This window comes from Nuphar pumila, chromosome 14 (assembly GCF_984573655.1).
Source record: "Nuphar pumila chromosome 14, dmNupPumi1.hap1.1, whole genome shotgun sequence".
Taxonomy (NCBI): Eukaryota; Viridiplantae; Streptophyta; class Magnoliopsida; order Nymphaeales; family Nymphaeaceae; genus Nuphar; species Nuphar pumila.
Window position 1 is genome coordinate 85,784,988 of NC_143262.1, and position 19,552 is coordinate 85,804,539.

General features: G+C 39.1%; 2 protein-coding genes across 4 annotated transcripts; both read left to right on the forward strand.

Moving 5' to 3' along the window:
- Positions 1-250: 250 nt before the first annotated feature.
- Positions 251-10,546, forward strand: LOC149817222 (putative methyltransferase PMT25). The gene is made up of 9 exons (XM_089987477.1): positions 251-401; positions 3,218-4,355; positions 4,524-4,673; positions 5,649-5,919; positions 6,079-6,195; positions 6,507-6,681; positions 6,763-7,032; positions 7,954-8,148; positions 10,037-10,546. Exons 2-9 carry the CDS (start codon positions 3,276-3,278, stop codon positions 10,248-10,250), a joined length of 2,472 nt encoding a protein of 823 aa, XP_089843603.1. The 5' UTR covers positions 251-401; positions 3,218-3,275; the 3' UTR covers positions 10,251-10,546.
- A 2,035-nt stretch (positions 10,547-12,581) lies between these two features.
- On the forward strand, positions 12,582-16,876 carry LOC149817223 (protein STAY-GREEN, chloroplastic-like). 3 transcript variants are annotated; one of them, XM_089987479.1, is made up of 4 exons: positions 12,582-12,870; positions 14,390-14,575; positions 14,783-14,950; positions 16,477-16,876. In XM_089987479.1, the coding sequence occupies exons 1-4, from the start codon at positions 12,772-12,774 to the stop codon at positions 16,636-16,638; spliced, it is 615 nt and encodes a 204-aa protein (XP_089843605.1). In that variant the 5' UTR covers positions 12,582-12,771; the 3' UTR covers positions 16,639-16,876. The 3 variants fall into 3 exon arrangements, with proteins under 3 accessions (XP_089843605.1, XP_089843604.1, XP_089843607.1); XM_089987478.1 differs by having other exon boundaries at positions 12,583-12,870; positions 14,771-14,950; XM_089987481.1 differs by lacking the exon at positions 16,477-16,876 and adding an exon at positions 15,076-15,260 and having other exon boundaries at positions 12,583-12,870; positions 14,771-14,950.
- Positions 16,877-19,552: the final 2,676 nt, after the last annotated feature.

The window sequence follows — 19,552 nt, forward strand, 5'->3', positions numbered from 1 at the left end:
ACAAGCGGAGCCCACGTCAGAGTCAGTCACGTCGCTCAAAAGAAAGCAAACCAGCGTCGGTAGCTCAGAACCGAAAAGGGCATTTACGTATTTTCACAGTAGATAATGATTTCAGACCCTCTTTCCTACCTGTCATTGGCCGAGCTGTCCCCAACGCAGACGCCGCGGTTTTGTTCCCCGTCCATCTCTGCCAGTAAAAGGAAAAAAAGAAAAGGGGTGTTTATTTATTTAAAAGTTCAGCCTAACGCCTAGTAGAAAAACGGGGGAAAATAAAAGAGCTCTCGCTTCGAGCGTCTCTCCATTCACTCCACCACACCACTGCTTAAAGAGACCGAGAGGGATCTCTCTCTCTCTCTCTCTCTCTCTACAGATCTACACGTCGGATCTCTGCTCCGCCAGAGGTAAGAATGGAAAATCTTCGTTTTTTTTCTCTCTAAAGGCTTTTGCTTCCCAGATCTGAAGATTTCTGGCTTTCATCGTCGAGTGTTCTCGCTCTTTAACAAAATCGTTGAGTATTCTCGCTCCTTAGCAAAATTCTGGGTTTTCTCGCGTTTTTTCACGCCAGATCGCCGTTCTTTGCGCGAAACGAGGTGATTTCTGGATTTGTGTTGGTTTTTTCGTGCGTCTAGTGAGATTTGAGGTGATTTCTGGATTTTTGTCGGTTTTTTCCGTGTCTCTAGTGAGATTTGTGAGATTCAGCGGGGTTTCTGTGATAAAATCCGTTTGTTTTTGTTGGATTTTGATGGATTTGGGCTCGTCTTGGTTGGTCGCTTTGGGATCTTGGGATCTCTGGCGTGGAATTGTTCGGCTTGTCTGGATTTGTGATTTTTAGCTTGTTTCGTATTGTATTGAGTTTTGTTGTTGTTCTTGCTTGTAAATCGGGTGAATTTTTGAGTGTTGGTGGATTTTAGCTCTGTGTTTCGAAGATTTGCTTCTGGAGGGGTGAAGTTGTGAGGATTAGTGGAGCTTGACCTTGCTGGATATGGTGTTTGAAGGGATTCGTTTTAGATTTGGCTGAGATTTTTCTTGTAATTGTGGTCTTCCTGAATGAAAAATGTGATTTTGGTGGTCAGATCTGAGTTGCTTCCAAGATTGTAGTTTGAGCTAATCAAGTTTGATTTCAGTTGCTTCATTCGGCATCTACTTTAGTAGTTTAGAGTTGCTGATGAATGTTTTGGAATCAAGTGTACTGTTTTGCACTGAAAATTCGGTGAATTTGGACATATTGTGGAGATATGTAAATTGTTAGTGTTATTCTTTTGATTGATTTCTGCAGCACAATTATAGATCTGATTTTTTTTTCTTGCAGAAGTTGCTGTTATTATTATAATACTTTTACCTGATAGTCTAGCTTTCCATAGATATGGTCAGATTGGAAACCAATAATCATCGATTAAGGACAGTGTGACTATCGTTCCAGGCTTTCCAGCTGTCTCATCCAACCCCGAGTTGTTACTGTCACTGAGCTGTTTCTAGCTTCATTTTAAGTAACTTTTTTTTGTGAAGTGGATACTCGTAACTTACTCATTTCAATTTTTAAGACTTATGTGTTCTGGCTTCATCCTTGCCGAGAGTTTGATTCAGGAGGATTCCTGGAACCTTCTTCTTGCCGTTACTTTATTCTTTTCAGTTTGAAGAGGCTTTAACTATAGGAGTCTTTAGGAAATTTGTTGTCTATTAATAACAGTTTCGGTTGAGAAATCCTTGGAGCTAGTAAGGAATCTTGTATTGCTTAATGGGTTTGGTCTTTCACAAAAGCATTTTTTTGGAGTGCTTTCTAGATGCAATCTATTTGGCTCGAGAACATCTCTAACCAATATGTTGGACTTCTTCTCTATGCAATAATAGTGGTAATACCATGTTCAGTTCATTGAATTGCATGGTTTTTATTTTAGCCATGTTAAAGTTTAGATTCCTCCTCAGTCTTCCACAACCAACCCCACTTGCTCATGTACTTATATATGTAAATGATAAGTACGGTAGTGCATTTTTGTTCTTTCTTTTTTCTTTTGGTGATATTGTTCCTTTTTCTCATCTATTTAATGTTCTGCAAAAATGTTGTTTTTTTTATAATTACGGAACCAAAAGTTGGCTCTCCCTGAAGAGCTCCAGAATAAATAATAAGTTGTTGATGTTACATTCTCCACCATTTTTTTTTAATGTTTCCTTGTTCTTCTACTTGTACAATTTTCTATTTCAGCTCTTGGATGGACCACCAACAAGATCACCATTCAAACTTTTATAGGGCATCTGCTTTTTTGGTGATAGTTTTTTGAGTTTGAAAAGAAAGCTTGTTCAGTTTTCTCTTTTTCCAGTTTAGGTTAGAGTTTTTCACTTCTACTTGTACAGTTTTTTATTTTAGCCATGTTAACATTTAGATCCCTCCTCAGTCTTCCACAACCAACCCCACGTGCTCATGTACTTATATGTAAAAGATAAGTATGGAAGTGCATTTTTGTTCTTTCTTTTTTCTTTTGGTGATATTGCTCCTTTTTCTCATCTATTTGATGTTCTGCAAAAATGTGTTTTTTTTTTTATAATTATGGAACCAAAAGTTGGCTCTGCCTGAAGAGCTTGAGAATAAATAATAAATTGTTGATGTTACATTCTCCACCATTTTTTTGATGTTTCCTTGTTCTTCTACTTGTACAGTTTTTTATTTCACTTCTTGGATGGACCACAAACAAGATCATGGTTCACACTTTTATAGGACATCTGCTTTTTTATGATAGTTTTCTGAGTTTGAAAAAAAAAGCTTGTTCATTTTTCTCTTTTTCCAGTTTAAGTTCTAGTTCTTCTCTACCTTTTGCCCAGTGATGCTTCAGTTCTCACCACCTTGTCACCCCTTTGTTAGATTGGGCAACACATGAAAGTCTTTAGTTTCTTCAATGTTGAATTTAGAATGGTTTCTGTCTACTCAATTTCCTTTGTTTCAGGGGCACTTGTTTGAGGTGCTGCTCCCTTATTGGCTTTGTGAATATTTGATTTTCCAACAAGTCCTAACGGGAAATGAGCTTTTAGAATAATCTTTGTAGTTAGTCAAATCCATTTGGATTTTGTTGTTTGTAAATTAAAGCGTGCAGCCAATCTTTATTTAAGTTTCAATTCTTCAGTTATTATCTGATTTGTTCAGTGGATTTTGAAGAGATTTTTCTGTAGGACTCAATGCTTTTCTCTGCAGGATTTTTTAAATATTATCTCTCCTTTTCCCCCACAGGTTTGATACAGTAATTTCACAGGGGATTTTATGAACCTGTAAAAGTTATTGATGCAAAATGGCTTTCGGGAAGAACCCCCGAGCGGATAGAAAATCGTCGACATCATATTGTTCGACGGTGACACTTGTTGTTTTTGTGGCTCTGTGTTTGGTTGGTGTTTGGATGATGACATCCTCATCTATAATTCCAGTTCCAACTGTGAATGTGTCAATGGAGACAAAACCATCAGTGAAGGAACCAGTTCCAGAAGCCTCACAGTCTTTTGAGGATACTCCTGGTGATCTTCCTTCTGATGCAACTCAAGGAGACAATGCCAACCCATCCCAGGAGGAGACGGCCCCAGAAATTGACCAAAAATTACAAGAAAATCCAGTTCAGGAGACCCAAGAGAAGGAGAGTGCGAAGGAGAAACAAGAAGAGTCTAATGAAGGCACGGGAAATGGAGGTACAGAAACAGATTCTGATGGGCAGTCTGTTGATCAGGATAAGAATCAGCAGCAAGATCTTGATAATGGTGATCAGCAGCAATTCCAGGCAGAGGAGAAACTTGAAGAGAAATCTGATGAGTCAGTTACAAAGGGTGACAAACCAGTCGAATTAAAGGGTAAGGTGGACCAGCAAGGAGAAGAGAAACAGAATGATGAGTTGAAGAAGCAAACTGAAAAAGACAATGATGGTGGATCTGGGCAGGATAATCCTGATGAAAGTCCAAACGATGGAAAGCAGGGTTCTCCATCTAAGGAGAAGGGTAAAGAGCAGAGTCCAAGTGAGTCATTTCCAGATCCCGCACAATCCGAGATCTTGAATGAGACCAACATACAAACTGGGACATGGAAGACACAGGCTACAGAGTCAAAAAATGAGAAGGATGTGCAAGAAGCATCAAAGAATCAGACTGTGAATGATGGATCTGGTGGTAAAACAGGATCTCCTAGATACAACTGGAAACTTTGTAATGTAAGAGCAGGTCCTGATTACATTCCCTGTCTCGACAATGAGGAAGCAATTAGACATCTCCGAACAACAAAACATTATGAACACAGAGAAAGACATTGTCCTAATGCAGCACCCACTTGCGTTGTTCCTCTCCCTAAGGGTTACAAAAAGTCAATCGAGTGGCCCAAAAGCAGAGATAAGGTTGCTCATAGATGATTAGCTGCATGTTTTTGCTCTCCTTCTATTAGTTCCAATACATATATATAGTCATGATGCAACAACGTCAGTAGCAGTGATATAAGAAACAATAATCCCTTACTGAAATTTGTACTGATTAAGATCTTTTTGCATTTTGTATGCTTGTTGCAGATATGGTACTATAATGTTCCACACACCAAGCTTGCACAAGTAAAGGGCCATCAAAATTGGGTGAAGGTTAGTGGGGAGCATCTCATCTTCCCTGGTGGTGGGACTCAATTCAAGAATGGGGCTCAGCATTATATTGACTTTATACAGAAGGTAATCTACTCCTAAAATTACTATGTTATTACTTTTTCCCACTTGGATGCATCTGATTTATCCTTCCTGATGGGGATAATTTACCTTTTGTTTACCCTTACAAGCATGGATTGTTTCTCCTTTTTTTTTTCAATTACTTCATGACAACCGAAACCCTATATTTCTACATTTTTTTGTCTGCAATAGCAATTTTTTGTTTCTTGTTATGAGCATAAAAATTTCACTTAATTAAGTTCTTTGCCTTTCATATCTGCCATGTGTTCTGTCTGACCTAAAAAAGTCTGATGCAACCCTTCGACTGGAGAGGCCTCAAGCAGGTTACATCCTAGTCTTCCCCATGATACAGCTAGCGTCTGTTTGGATTGATTTGGTTGAGTATAGTACTGATTGCCTAGTTATGTGGCTAAAATTGTCCTAGTTACTCGTATGTACTCCTATCTTTGCCTGGACTTGGATCCAGCTGTTACTGTTCCTAGATTGGCCTCTGAGTGTTCAAACTACATGATGTTTTTATTTTGGTTTCTTCTTTCATTTTAGTATGGAGTTAGGTGTTTTAGTTATTTTACTAATGGGGATCGGGGACGGGGCGGGGCGCGGCGGGGGAAAGCATAAGTCCATCCCCGCCTCCATCCCCACACGGGTTTTGATTTTAACCTTCATCCCCGCCTCCGTCCCCATTTCATGTCCTCCATCCCCGGTCCAAACGGGGCGAGGCGGGGTGGGACCCCGTTTTGCCCAGTCAACCGCCTTCCCTAATGGAGAGTTGCTAATTTGTTCTACAGAAATATAGAAATTTGTTTGATCTCTTTCTCAACATGCTTAAAAAACACTTGTCAGTCGGTTAATGTTGGTAATTTCTCTGTACATATTTTCTCGTTAATCCCATGATTCAATCTTTGTGGTTTTTATATTTTACATCCACGCCAGGGGAGGCCTGGTAAGTCAAGCATACTGATGACATGGTTTTCAATGCAGATGGAACCTAACATTGCATGGGGAAAAAGGACTCGTGTGATATTGGACGTTGGGTGTGGTGTTGCCAGTTTTGGGGGCTATCTTTTTGACAATGACGTACTTACAATGTCATTTGCTCCCAAGGACGAGCATGAAGCTCAAGTGCAGTTTGCTCTTGAGCGGGGAATCCCAGCAATATCAGCTGTTATGGGCACTCAGAGGCTGCCTTTTCCAAGCAAGGTGTTTGATATTGTCCACTGTGCACGTTGTAGGGTTCCCTGGCACATTGAAGGTGAACCCATTTCCATCTATGCAAAAAGTTCCTTTAGATCTCTTTTCTTTCCTTTTGGTCCATTTCTTGAAAGAAACAGTGTATCATTGTGTCACACTGACTTGCACTTGCCTTCTCTCTGACCTACCAAAACAAAAACTTGATTGCATGTACCTACAGGTGGTGCACTTCTGCTGGAGCTGAATCGAGTATTACGCCCAGGCGGTTATTTTGTATGGTCTGCTACCCCAGTTTACCAGAACCAGAAGAATGAAGAGGATGCTGGGATATGGAATGGTAGGATTTTCATTTTACTCTAAATTTGAGCACATATTCAGAATGCTGTCTCAGTTTTCAAGGATTGGCTCTTGCACAAGTCATTGGAGCTATAGCACTTATTGCCAGATTATGTCACCTTTGCAGTGGGTCTTATATGGTCTAGTAACTTATTTGTGATAGATCTGTCCCATGGGGTTTTGTCTGGTTGTTTGAACCTATTACAGATCCAGCCTTCCAACTATTTCTGGGGTCAAGTACTGTAATTTTTAATAGTAATAATTTTTGTGGGTGTTGTGCATGCCTGAACTCTGCTTTGGTAACTTTAACAGCCATGAAGGAGCTTACAAAGTCCATATGCTGGGATGTTAAAAAGGTTGAGTATGACAAGATTAACCAAGTTGGTGCTGCAATTTATCAGAAGCCTACTTCTAATGACTGCTATGAGAGCAGGCCTGAGAATAAACCTCCAATGTGCAAGGACACAGATGATCCAAATGCAGCATGGTATTGTCAGATGCTGTTCTCTGCCTTCATTTATTATTTCAATCCATGATTTAGGTTTTGATATTGATTTCACATGCACAGGTATGTGCAATTACAAGCATGCATGCACAAGGTGCCAGTGGATTCAACAGAGCGGGGGTCACAATGGCCTGAATTGTGGCCTCTTCGGTTGGAGAAACCACCTTATTGGCTGTCTACTCAGAATGGAGTTTATGGCAAGGCTGCACCTGAAGATTTCACTTCAGATTATAAACACTGGAAGAATGTTGTGAGCAAATCATACTTGAAGGGTTTGGGAATCAACTGGTCAACAGTAAGGAATGTCATGGACATGAGAGCTGTGTATGGAGGGTAGGTGAAACTGTGTGTGCGTCTATGTGCGTGCGTGAACACTCATCATGTGTTCAAGTTATGATAATGTTTCGAAGTAAATCTTGATCATGGCATTGGCATGCACATACATCTTCCCAACATAAAATGGTGTCAAGATCACTAACGAACCATATGTATATGGAAAAAAATTTCTTGAACTGCCCTTCCCTCCTCCCCTGCCAAAAAAAAAGGAAAGGAGAGAAAAGTGTGGAGCCATATTTTCTAAGGGGAGTTGCATGTTCTTTGACATTGAGCTAGGAGCATACTAAATGATTGTTTTTCCCCTTTCCTGGATGTCAGTCATACCTGTGTAGTTGTTCACTTTGGTTGGTTGTTCTTTCTAGCATGTCTGGCGGAGTTCAATTTCTATGGAAAAGGGAACTCAGCTTTCTTTTCACCTAACTGCACCTTATAATACCCCAAAAGTTGCCAGGCAAGGAAACAGATTGGGCCTATTGGCGCATCGTAGTCAGTCTAGTAAAAACATGACGTCATGCTCTGGATTACATTGATGGCTGGTATGCTAGTGCTTTAGGTAAAAGCACAGGTACAATGTCTTCAAGGAAAATTGGTCTTAATATTCAACTGGCATGTTTTGAAGCATGTTGAGTACGTCTACGTTATGTGAATCTCATCCTATTGAGGAGCATGTTAAATATTGCAGTTTGCAAATTTCATCCATGTGTTCAATTTGCCTTACTGGAAGATAGATTGTGCTTATTAGCATGCCAGAATTTCTTTTTTTTTCTTGTAATCACTAGCTCGCCTAAGGGTTGTAGTATATAGGGAAAGTCTTACTACTGATAAATTTTTGCATGCGATCTTCTCATTAATTCTCCAGTCCCTGAAGAGTTATAGCACTTGTAATATTCTAATCATAATCTGGAAATTTTCTTGCAGCTTTGCTGCTGCCTTGAAAGGTCTGAATGTGTGGGTTATGAATGTGGTGCCGGTTGACTCAGCAGACACGCTTCCGATAATTTATGAGCGTGGTCTTTTTGGCATATATCATGACTGGTGTGAATCCTTCAGTACTTACCCTAGAAGCTACGACCTCCTCCATGCTGATCACCTTTTCTCCAAGCTCAAGAAGAAGTATGTGATTGGTTCCTTCTTCCCCACATATTAATGCACGCTTGCACACATTCATAACTTTGCTCTTTTGTTTAATAAGTTGGCTGTGGCAATTGTACGATTCTGCAAGAATCTTTGAATGCATCCTTCTGCACAAGTATACATTTTTTTGGGTGAAACAATTTTCAGTGCCACAAATTATTACATTGAGGGAACCTCAAGAGTATGCTGCTCTATGAGGTGTTGGTAGAAACAAGACGTAAAATCTAACTGGTGCTTTTTGAAACTGATAAATGCTAGCTCTGTGGCTTGAAATGTACTAGAGTTACCAGAAACTTCTTAGATAGGTAGAAGCCTGCTTCCCGGAAACCCGCTTCGGATTGATGAGAATCTCAATTTTTCCATGCTTCTCCTATGCTTTCCAGACACTTCATCTATTCTTCTTATATATTCTCTCATTCTACTTTTCATATTTTTTATGTGTTTCCTCTCATGCTTCTTACTCACTTCCATGTGCTTTCTCTAAATTGGTAGTCATCATTTTTAGATTTTGTTAAAAAATTAATTCTTACACTAAAAAATCATGAAATTTAAAAATAAGCACTTTTATTTTAGTTTTCATTTGTGTTTCATTTTGATTCTCATTCAATTCTTATATTTTTTTTATTCCTCGCTTCCCGCTTCCTATACATTTTAAAATGCATTGCTTCTCGCTTCCGCTTCCCAGTCTGACGACTGACAACCTTGAGAAGTACTGATATGGCAGTTTTTGTTCATTTGTGCCTCTTGGTTCTCGAATCTAATTGTAAGTCTTCAATTATGATTGGCTTGTCCAAAGGGCTTCTTCATTATGTTTGATGCTTGCCAAGTAATTTTCTAATTATCCACTTGTCGAGTGCCCTAGTTGATCATCATCCTCATCATACTTTATCCAACTAAGCAGGGTTGGCTTTATGAGTCATGTTTCTTCATTTCTTTTTTCCTGTTGTGTTGTAGTTTCAGTGACCTTAGATTTTTTTGCATCACCTCACTGCCTAGTAAGTGTTCAATAGTCTTCCTGTTTGCTTGGTTCCACGTACTTGCATCATATCAACCTTTTATTATTGGTGTTATGATAGGTGACTGTATAACATCACTAAGCCATCTTAAATGGCATTTGGTAATTTTTTTGTTGGTAATATTTCTAAATGTTTATTGATATATTCATTTCTAATGTTATGTTTTTTTTTCATGACTCATCTAACATAGCATCTCCACAATGTGCAGTCTCTTCTGTCTGTGTTTTTGTGGTCGTTCACTAAAAGTGCCGGTCTTACTCTTACAACAGTCTCATTAAAAACATGTATTTAATTGTAGATACTCGTTTATCACATAACATTCCATTAGCTTGTAACCATTTTACTCAGCCATCTCAAATCCTACTAATGATGTTGAATAGCAAAATCTTATTATTAGCATTCATACTCAAATCTACCATCCTGTTGTATCATTAGATCTTAAGCATTGAAAATTTTGGCATTGTTTTGTATTTTTATATTTTTTCCTCACCAACTTCCTCATTAATCTTTAGACTTCATATATTCTGCTTTTGTACTGCTAATTCTTGAAAACCATTTTTTTCCAATGTTCTAATTTTGTTTGTATATCTCATCCGTCTTGGCTAACACTATATGATATGCTAACGATATACTTCTGGGACTCTCTTGGTTAGAAGACCGTACTTCATATATGATTAATGAACCTAGGTATGAACTTGAAGCATAATTCAAAACATAATTGTCTCCACTCGTAGTCTTAAATATTAACAGTTATTGCTTCCTTATACATACCTTGAATGATTTAAAATGTATCAACTTGCCTAATTGATGCAAATTGAGATCTATAAAATGACTCAAAATTGTTAATGTAGGTGCAATATCATTGCTGTGGTTGCTGAAATTGACCGGATATTAAGGCTGGAGGGTACGCTCATCGTCCGTGATGATGTTGAATCCGTCAATGAGATTGAGAACTTGGTCAAGTCGTTGCAATGGGAGGTTCGCCTTACTTACTCTAAGGATAATGAAAGTCTTCTGTGTGTTCAGAAAACAGCGTGGAGGCCAGAAGAGCTGTCTTCAATATAGTATTTCATTCAGACTCGCGCCCAAAAGGGAAAAAAAGGGGGTTGGGTGTTTCGTATTTTTATCATTTCTTGGTTCTGTTCATTTTCTTAATCTTCTTTCCTCCTCCCCTATTAAATGTAATATTACGTCCATCTTGCTTTCACGTTTTTCCATTATAGAGGTTGAATTTTTGTTGGTTAGCGGGGGGGGGGGGGGGGGAATTAAGGTTTTGACTGTAAAATTGGCGAATTTCCAATGCTGAGGTTATTTGCCATGCTTGTATCAGTTTGAAAGCATCAAAAGGAACTTGCACGTTAGTGGCTGTAGCCTGATACAACATCTCTCTCTCTCTCTCTCATAGTTTTTTTTTAACTGGGAGAAGCTGCTCCTGGTGCAGAGACTTAGCTGCACTGGCTCAGCCTGCCTGCCTTATGGTCTGTGCAGCATAAAATTCCGAGGGCTTACCGCTCGACCCCAGGAAGTCATCAAGCTTTGGCTCACGCAGGGGGGTGACACTCATGGGATTTGAACCTAGACTGGCCGTCAAACAGTCTAGGCTCCATCCCACTACGCCAAACCCCATGTCTCTCTCTCTCTCTTGTATAGTTGCATGCATCAAATCCTGTGTTTGTTTTCTTAGTTGTTGCCATGGCCCTGGAGACCCTTTTGGTTTATAATAGGGAGGCTGGAATTCTGTCCAGTGGTTTAATACTGTCGCTGGTTTGGCTTGCACCATCTCAGGGTTTGTGTTTAAATCTCATTGTGGCCCTTATTCCCCAGCTTGGCTATCAAAGAAGAAGAGACAAAAAGAGAAGGAAATAAAAGAAAAAGACTTTTAATTCTTGATCATCTGGAGTTCAAGGCGAGGTAACCCTAAAGAAACATGATCATACAATCTTACCAGAAAATGCAACTTTTTTTCTTTTCTGGATAATCCAAGGGAAAGCCCCCCATCACTGACCGCACATTGGTGGCCTCCGGTTGGTGATGATACAATCTTACAAGAAAATGCAACCTTTTTTTTCTTTTCTGGATAATCCAAGGTAAAATCCCCCTCCCAGTGGTGCGTTGAATAATAACTGGTGGGGTCTGCCTAACCCCAGCTTGCCATTCAAGAAAAAAACCCTCAAGTCCCCCCTGCCCACCTTCAACCTTGTGGCAAGGGACGCCATCTCATCTGTGAGTTTCGAACTTGTGACGTTCCTTCAACTTGGTGACACCCTACCAGATGAGCGGAGCTCTTCTTCTGGTCCAGAAAATTAAACCTTTACCTAACGGATAAGGTGCCCGTTTATCTTATGCAAACTCAAAGGTCCATAAAGTGAGTCTGTCTTAATATGATGCACGTAGAGGGCTCATCATGTGATATGACTTATTACCATCTATTGGTGATAAGGCACCAACACCACTTTTGGAAGCAATCGTCGGGGCCTACTGTAATCACATTATCATCCCCTTCCTGTTCATTGCCACGATAAGGGGGCGATGATGGACGGTGGGGATGCCTTGTCACCAATGGATGGCGATAACGCTCAACACCTAATCTGTCCTCATCGTGTAAAGACATAGCCTACTGATGCCATATTACATTCATATGGCTAACTTGTTCTATGCAACACCAAACATATCCCAAGTGGCTAAGTCATTGAAGATGGTGGTCCACATTTTAACTCACCTATGATCCATAAGCGTGTCACTCATGAAATTCTTCTTCTTTGGTAGATTACTCCTGGAGTCTTGCTATCGTGGCCCTTTTCTAACAATCATGGAGCCATAACGTCGTGGCCTGCGTCCTCTTCTCATACAAGTCGAGGCCATCCAGCCACACAGAATCAACTCTGTCTAAACCACAAGTCCTAAACCAAAGGTAATGCACAGGCGCACATCATAGATTCTTGTCCAATAATAATAGTTGACCTGCCGACTCAGGCATAGAGTCGATTAAATTGGCTCAGCAAATTACTGAGCCAACTTCTTGTCTCAGTCAATAATTGAGCCAACTTACCTAACGTGCCCTCATGAATCAATACCCAACTCAGATTCAGAGCCAAGCTCAAGCGGACCAACGACCCATCTGCCACCCATTTGTGGGTCCAATCATTATTCAACTTGCATCAAGACCTCACATATTGATGCCATGTTGACAGCCCTATGTTACTATGGACTAGTTTGGTTCACATCTGCCATCATTCACTGATCTAGCCTAGATAAATACATTGGGTATGACCATCCAGGGTGGTTTAGTGACCCTAGCTAACACTTGAGGGTACTTTAGTCATTTTACTATTAAAAAAAAAGGATTCTTTATTTCTCCACATCTCAAGGTTAAAACCTTGGCCACCAATGAGAACCCAACACCACAATCATTGTCTTTTTAAGATTTCCTTATCCATCTACCTCCAAGAAAAGAAAAAGAAACAATCTTCGAAGATGAAGGTCAATCTTGAGGCTCCAGCAGGACCATGGATTCTCTTCCCACCATTGCTGTGATTGGGAAAGAAGAAGAAGAAGAAGGGAAGTCTAAGAAGCCATTATTGCTTCTATGGCAGTTTCTTCAAGGCCATGGAGTGGTACAACGGGGAAGCCTTGCTTGATCTTCTCTTGTGAGAGAAAGTCCTCAAATGGGTCTCTTGTTCTCCAGGTTGGTTTGCTCTCTTTCTTCTCTCAATGCTCTACCTCAGCTTTTGGCACTTGTATCTTCATATAGTATCAAAATGTGGCTCCATTACTTGAAGGGAAACCAAGAAAATTAAATATTTCAAAAAGAAAAAGGTAATGTATGAAGACTATGTGATGTAACCACACATCCAAGAAAATTGGATAATCTGGGATATTGCATTCTGATCCATAATTCAGCTTCCCAGATTATCTTGTTTATCTAGATGAGTGGGTGCATCCACACACATACACGGGATTAAAATCATATTGCAGCCTCGAACTCTAGATCTACAGTCTTGTTTTTATTTACGTGGAGAAATCACCCCCAGGAACAGAGACCTAGCCGCGCTGGTTCTACCTATCGTCCTTATGGTCACTGTCCTAGCAGCATAAAACTCTGTGGGCTTACCCTTTGCCCCCAAGGGGTTTTTATTATAAAAGTGAAAATGAAAATATTGCATTGTTTCCGCTTCGGATCATTGTATTGGCAAAAAAAAAAATCGATACGAAACAAGCTGATTCGGATCATTGTGTCGGCAAAAAAAATCGATAAGAAACAAGTTGAATCAGCTTATTTCTTGAATAATTTTTAAAAGGGGTTTAATATTATTTCAATATTTTCCGGACACAGATCATTTGCTGGTTAAAAATTGGCCGATTCAGCTTGATACTGATTTCAGGAATCGTTTTAAAAATTGGTTCAGGGTCCGATACGATTCCCACAACATTGGTCCGGATCAGCCCATGTCCAGGGACGCATACCAGGATATACTTATGTAGGTAGATGGGTGTCCAGGTTTGGATCTGTCCTGGCCTAACCCGAATTCTTTGCATCCTATTCTTTCTTTATTTGTCTTTCCTATTCTTCTCCTAGTATCTGTAAAATGTTTTGAACTTGGGTTGGATCTTGACTCTGCAAATCAGGCTGGTAACCACAGCCGTTAAACTGGTCAGGGATCCCAATGTCCAACAAGAAGCATTACATGTCCTACATATCCATAACAATGGAAAAGAAAAGATAAAAATAGGTATATTTTGAATTATAAACTATTTTTTAATATGATTTTGAATTGTCGAAAAAGAAAAATCTACATGTGTTATTGTAAATAACCCTTATCATTAAGCCTTGTCTTATGGCTTGGTCTTGAAAGCCCTATATTTCATTTATTTACATCCTTAGCATGAAAGTATGCCAGCTTAGGCATGCAGAAGAGATACCATACAGTATGTATTAGACCTATTGTTACTAGAGATACCATAAAGCATATATTAATCATATTGTTACTAGAGATACCATAAAGAATGTATTAATCATATTGTTACTAGAGATACCATAAGGCATATATTAATCATATTGTTACTAGAGATACCATAAGGCATATATTAATCATATTGTTAATAGAGATACCATAAAGTATGTATTAATCATATTGTTACTAGAGATACCATAAAGCAATGTATTTATCATATTGTTTTTTTTTATGATATGTGGAATTGCACAGGCTGCAAGGCTCTTGGGGGCAAAGGCTGGCTTCGAAGCATCAAAATTGAAGGTGTCATTCTTGGGAGGACTAGGGAAGGAGAAGGCCGTCCATCCTGCCTTTGTTCCTCGAACATACACCCTTACACATTGTGATCTCACTGCAAATTTAACTCTCTCTGTTTCACGCACAGTTAACACAAAGCAGGTCAATCTCAACCCTTAATATATATATATATATATATATATATATATATATATATATAGAGAGAGAGAGAGAGAGAGAGAGAGAGAGAGAGAGAGAGAGAGAGAGAGAGAGAGAGAGAGAGAGCATGCACGTGCCTATGCAAGTCATGATTGGTGATCATAAAACATGTAATCTTTTCATTTCACACTTCAAAAGGATTCAATGCAGCTGAGGGGATGGTACAAGAAGCTGCAGAGAGACGATGTGGTTGCTGAGTGGAAGAAGTTCAAAGATGAGATGTCATTACACGTTCATTGCCACGTTAGTGGAGGTCATCTACTACTGGACTTGGCCGCTGAGTTGAGATACCACATCTTCCGGAAGGAATTGCCACTGGTGAGTTGATAAGCATTCAACCACATCCCACATAATTTCCATGCCAATGACATCTTCATAAGCTCACTATTGAACAAAGGACCTTGATCTAAAAGGGTACAATTTCTCATCTTATATATGTTTAGGAAAAGTATGTTTATGCTGACAGGACAGTACTGATCGTACGGCAGGAAGAGCCAGCGCAGCTAGGTCTTTGTTCCTGGAGAGGTTTCTCAGTGTAAATAAAAAAAAAAAGTATGTTTTAAAACTTGATTTTATGCTTCGAGCTGTCGAAAGCAGTACTTGTTTGTTTCATTCCCATGAAAGCCAAAGGCCTTCTATAAAAAAAGGCATGAATTTCTAGAAGCTTCCTCTAGCTTAGCTTTTTCACGAAGGTCCTTCCATATGGGAGATGTATGAAGTAATTTACACACGAAAAGAGGAAAGTAGTAGGAAAAGCCGTGGCCTACTTGTTCTAGCATGTCACTTGCTTGCCACCGTGATGTGTAAATGGTTGTTTCACCCATGATGAGAAAGGGACGGAAGGAGATGTCAGCTTGACAATTTCCCATGAAAATTACATGAAACTACTGAGCCTTAGGGAATAATGCTATTGTTGCATAAAGTCACTAACCAAAAAAAAAAATTGATGCTTACTCTAGTCTTTTCACACTCATGGTGAAATTTAGCTTGCTTTTTATTATAAATAATTTTGGCAAAAAATGATGATTATTTGATTATATTTAGTCACCTTAGGATATCATTTGTTACAAAAAAGAACCATGTCACAGTGAAATGACCCCAAAATTGTGAATGCTTATTTTCGGTGATTTTGCTTCATGTTAACATGACCAAGCTCATGAACTCCAGCATGTCTACTGCTTATCATGTCAAGACATAACCAAATTCATTAGTGAAATCCTGGCTTATAATTCCAGCATAGCTTGCGCAAGCCGAAGCGTGGTGACTCCTTGGAGGCAAGGGGTAAGCCCACAGAGTTTTACACTGTCAGAGCAGCGACCGGAGACAGAGTCAGAGCGCTACTAGGTCTTTGATGGGGTGGGGGGTGGTTTGTCATGTAAACATAAAAAAAAAAAATCAACATGCCAAATGCCTAAATCAATGAGCCACATAGCATGACTCAGTATGATACTATTATGTTTGGCCTTGTTCTGTGTCACAGTTGTCAGGCAATTCATTTTGAAAATGCTGTTTTTGATTCTTAAGCTAACACATCAGATTATTGACATTTATGATTCCCTGTTCATGAGAAATTATTAAGCATGAGTGAGCTAGGCTTGAACTGCATTCCTCAGCAGTTAATTTCCATAAGTCCTGACAATATTTCCTTTGAAGAGGGATAAATGTTTACATCATGAGACCAACATGATCTGGTTAGGATGTAAAGGAAATTGGTTGGGTAGCTTCATTAATATGGGTCTTTTTGTTCATGTTACCAATATTAGAGTATGATGATGAATGCTTATCATGAATTTGTAAGTGAAATGTTAACATGAATGCCTTTTACATGGAATTACCAAGCATAGGTATTACAAGCTGTGATGCATGGAGATTCAACACTCTTCTCTAAACATCCAGAGTTGATGGAATCCTTGGTGTGGGTCTATTTTCACTCCAACTCTAAAGAGTTCAACAGAGTGGAGTGCTGGGGTCCTCTAAAAGATGCTGCAATGGCTCAACCCACTTGAGGGAGAACTGTCTCACTATTATTTGAGGGACATCAATTCTTGTCAAAAGGTTGACACTTGAGTTTTGGATTTCTGAGGTATCTGCCCACCCTGCTTTGGGATTTCAACAACTCAGAAGTCTGGGTGCAAAAATTTGTATTCTTGGATGTTCATTTCTGTAATCATAACCATTCTTGTTTTCATTGTACTTCTTAGCATTTGATTTACAGAATAAGTGGCATTTAATCCATTTAACAAAGACTAGTTGGGTTATGAGAGAGAGACCTGTTTGGTTCGGTTTTCTCTGTGCCTTTTGTTTCTTTTCTTTTTTTTTTGATAGGCAAGCTGTCCTGCAGTGGGCGAAACAAATGCCTCCCTTGTAGAACATAGATAAGGCCCACATTTTATAAAGCACCTTGGGGAGGCAAATCAGTTCTACTCATCCCAAAGTCATTCCTATCTTCATACCCCTTCTTGGGATTTCATTTATACAAGTTGTTTTGAGATGTGATTTACATTATTCATTAGGAAAACTGACTTGTGTTCTGGATTTATTGGCGATTCAAAAATCAATAATTGACAAAACACAAGATTTTATGATTTAAATTTAAAAAAAAATACAATCCAAGGATCAATTTTTATTAAATTGATCACGCTGAAAGCATCTATAGGGTCAGATTTGATCAAAATAATTTGCATCGTAAGATTTAAGGAGGATATGAAGATGGGGGATGACATAAGGGATAAATGGAACCGAACTGAAGGGCTGTTTGTTCCTGATGTGTGGAAATCAAGACCAAGAGGGCTGTTTTGTTCCTGATAAGGTTAGGCTTGGGTGCAGCAAATCAGACCTGAAGATTGGCCTCTATTATCCTATTTGTGCTCAACAAATCACGCGGCATCAATTCATGGGTCGCACATCAAAGGAATGCAGGCCCACTCAAAAATGATGTGATGTGTTGGCTATGCACACTTAAGGGATGAGTTTAGAGATTTTCTTAGATCAGTTTCTTGAAGAAGGGGGCTTGTTTGTGTGTGTGCGGTTTCCATGAAAATGCACAAAGAATGGACTGTTCCCGTGAGCCCAGGATTTCGATGGTGAGTTTTTCCTTTATTTTGAGTGTGGAGGTGGGGCTGGATTTTGTTGCCACAAAAGGAACACTGCAGGTCAATAGTGGCAATATATCTTGCCGCTATTGCCTTATTTCTCGCTGTTATAGGCCTATAACGGCGAGAAATCTTGTGGATAAGTCGCCCAAAAAAATGACCATTGTTGAGTAATGATGACGATATTTATATATCGCCATTAAAGGGTGAACCAACACCAGCAACGAATCTCGCCGGAACTGGGAACACCAATAGCGGCATGACAATCTTTAATGATGAAGTTGTTTTAACGGCGAGATAAGATAGAACGGCGAGATACCTGGCTCACCGCTATAATGGCAAGACCTCTATCTCGCCGTTATAGGCTATAACGACAGTGATCTCGGGATCTCGCCCTTATAGGCTATAAATCTGCAAAAATATAAATAAAAAATTAACAGATGTCGCCCTGTTTGTTCTAGGCTCATTTGCATATTTTCTATTGTTCTGAAAATTGAAATAAACAATTGACATGGTTATTAATTGGATGTTGCTTCCTTTATTGAATTGCATTAAACAGATTATGGTTCATTCTGATATCCGACCCAAACCCACACAATTGACGAGATGAAAAATATATATATGTACTTCCACCTCATCAAATCAACATTTGCCAAGTATATATGGTGTAAGCCTCTTTAGGTATTTAAAGAAATTTCTCCAATTATTGGTAATTATGCAACACCCAAACGTTCAGTTCGTGACGAGGTTCAGAATCATTGTCCTTGAATTCCATCTCTGCCAGAGGATGTTCAGCATCATTGTCACACTTAGGTTCAAATTCTTGCCTCTTCGGGTTGTAGCCACTCAACTCAGTCAGAGAAGGCCCATATTCTCCTGTAACTTTAGGTCCTTTCCCCTCCAATAGTCCTCTCTGAATGGTAGACAAAGCAATAATGATTTTAACTTCTTTAATGGTCAGAGAAGCACAGAAGATGTTTGTGATAACCTTCTATTTTTTTCTGACATAACTTTGACACTTTAGCTGCTGATGGCCAAATTAGTGAGAAACAAATGGCTTTAAATAAACTCAGATTGAGGAGCATTTTTTTTATTAGGCTGGCATGATCTTTCTGTGATCAATGGTACAGGTCCATACGTGACGAGATGGTTGTGAATCCCTGCTTTTTTTCTCTAGAATGGTGGATCTCATTTTAATATCAAGACATGCTTCAGTGGCTTGTGATATACTAAGAAGGTGCATATGTGCATCATGGGGGTTAAGGAAAACATATAATCACCACTAAAATGTGTAAAAAGAAAATGGCAGAACATGCTTTCAACAAAAGAGGAAATGCAAGAGGGTCATGAACACCAATCTCCACTTAAAGCCTTGCATCCTTTGCCCAATAATGTAAAATAAAATTTCATGACCATTGTATAGGAACATCTACCATAGAAACAAAATGAAACCGGTTCAACCAAAATTTTCACCATTGGAACTTGAGATTCAAAAAGTAATGTAAGGTTCAAAATATAATGAACAACTCAATGAGGTAGACAACAATACACTGGCTATGCTAGGATCCTAACAAATACTAAGAAATAAGAAATGGAACTTCAAAATGAAACATCTTAGTGATGATACTTGCAAAGTAGAGTGAAAGATAGTTAAACACACAAAATAAAATAGCAAGGAATAAAATTCTAAGATTCTAGAGATGGTCATGATAAGACATTATGCATAATAGCAGTTAATTGAACCATCACTGTATAATCAATTTTTCAGTCAGAACAAGGACATCAAATACAATCCAAAGATCAATATGTTAATATGAGCAGGCCGGAC

Bases quoted from the DNA above. Each gene is read 5' to 3' on its own strand.
- LOC149817222 (XM_089987477.1), top strand. From the start codon at position 3,276: ATGGCTTTCGGGAAGAACCCCCGAGCGGATAGAAAATCGTCGACATCA. The intron at 4,674-5,648 runs GTAATCTACTCC...TTTTCAATGCAG, and splicing joins ATATTGACTTTATACAGAAG to ATGGAACCTAACATTGCATG. The intron at 6,196-6,506 runs GTAGGATTTTCA...TAACTTTAACAG, and splicing joins GGATGCTGGGATATGGAATG to CCATGAAGGAGCTTACAAAG.
- LOC149817223 (XM_089987478.1), top strand. From the start codon at position 12,772: ATGGCAGTTTCTTCAAGGCCATGGAGTGGTACAACGGGGAAGCCTTGC. The intron at 14,576-14,770 runs GTCAATCTCAAC...ACACTTCAAAAG, and splicing joins GCACAGTTAACACAAAGCAG to GATTCAATGCAGCTGAGGGG. The intron at 14,951-16,476 runs GTGAGTTGATAA...TACCAAGCATAG, and splicing joins TCCGGAAGGAATTGCCACTG to GTATTACAAGCTGTGATGCA.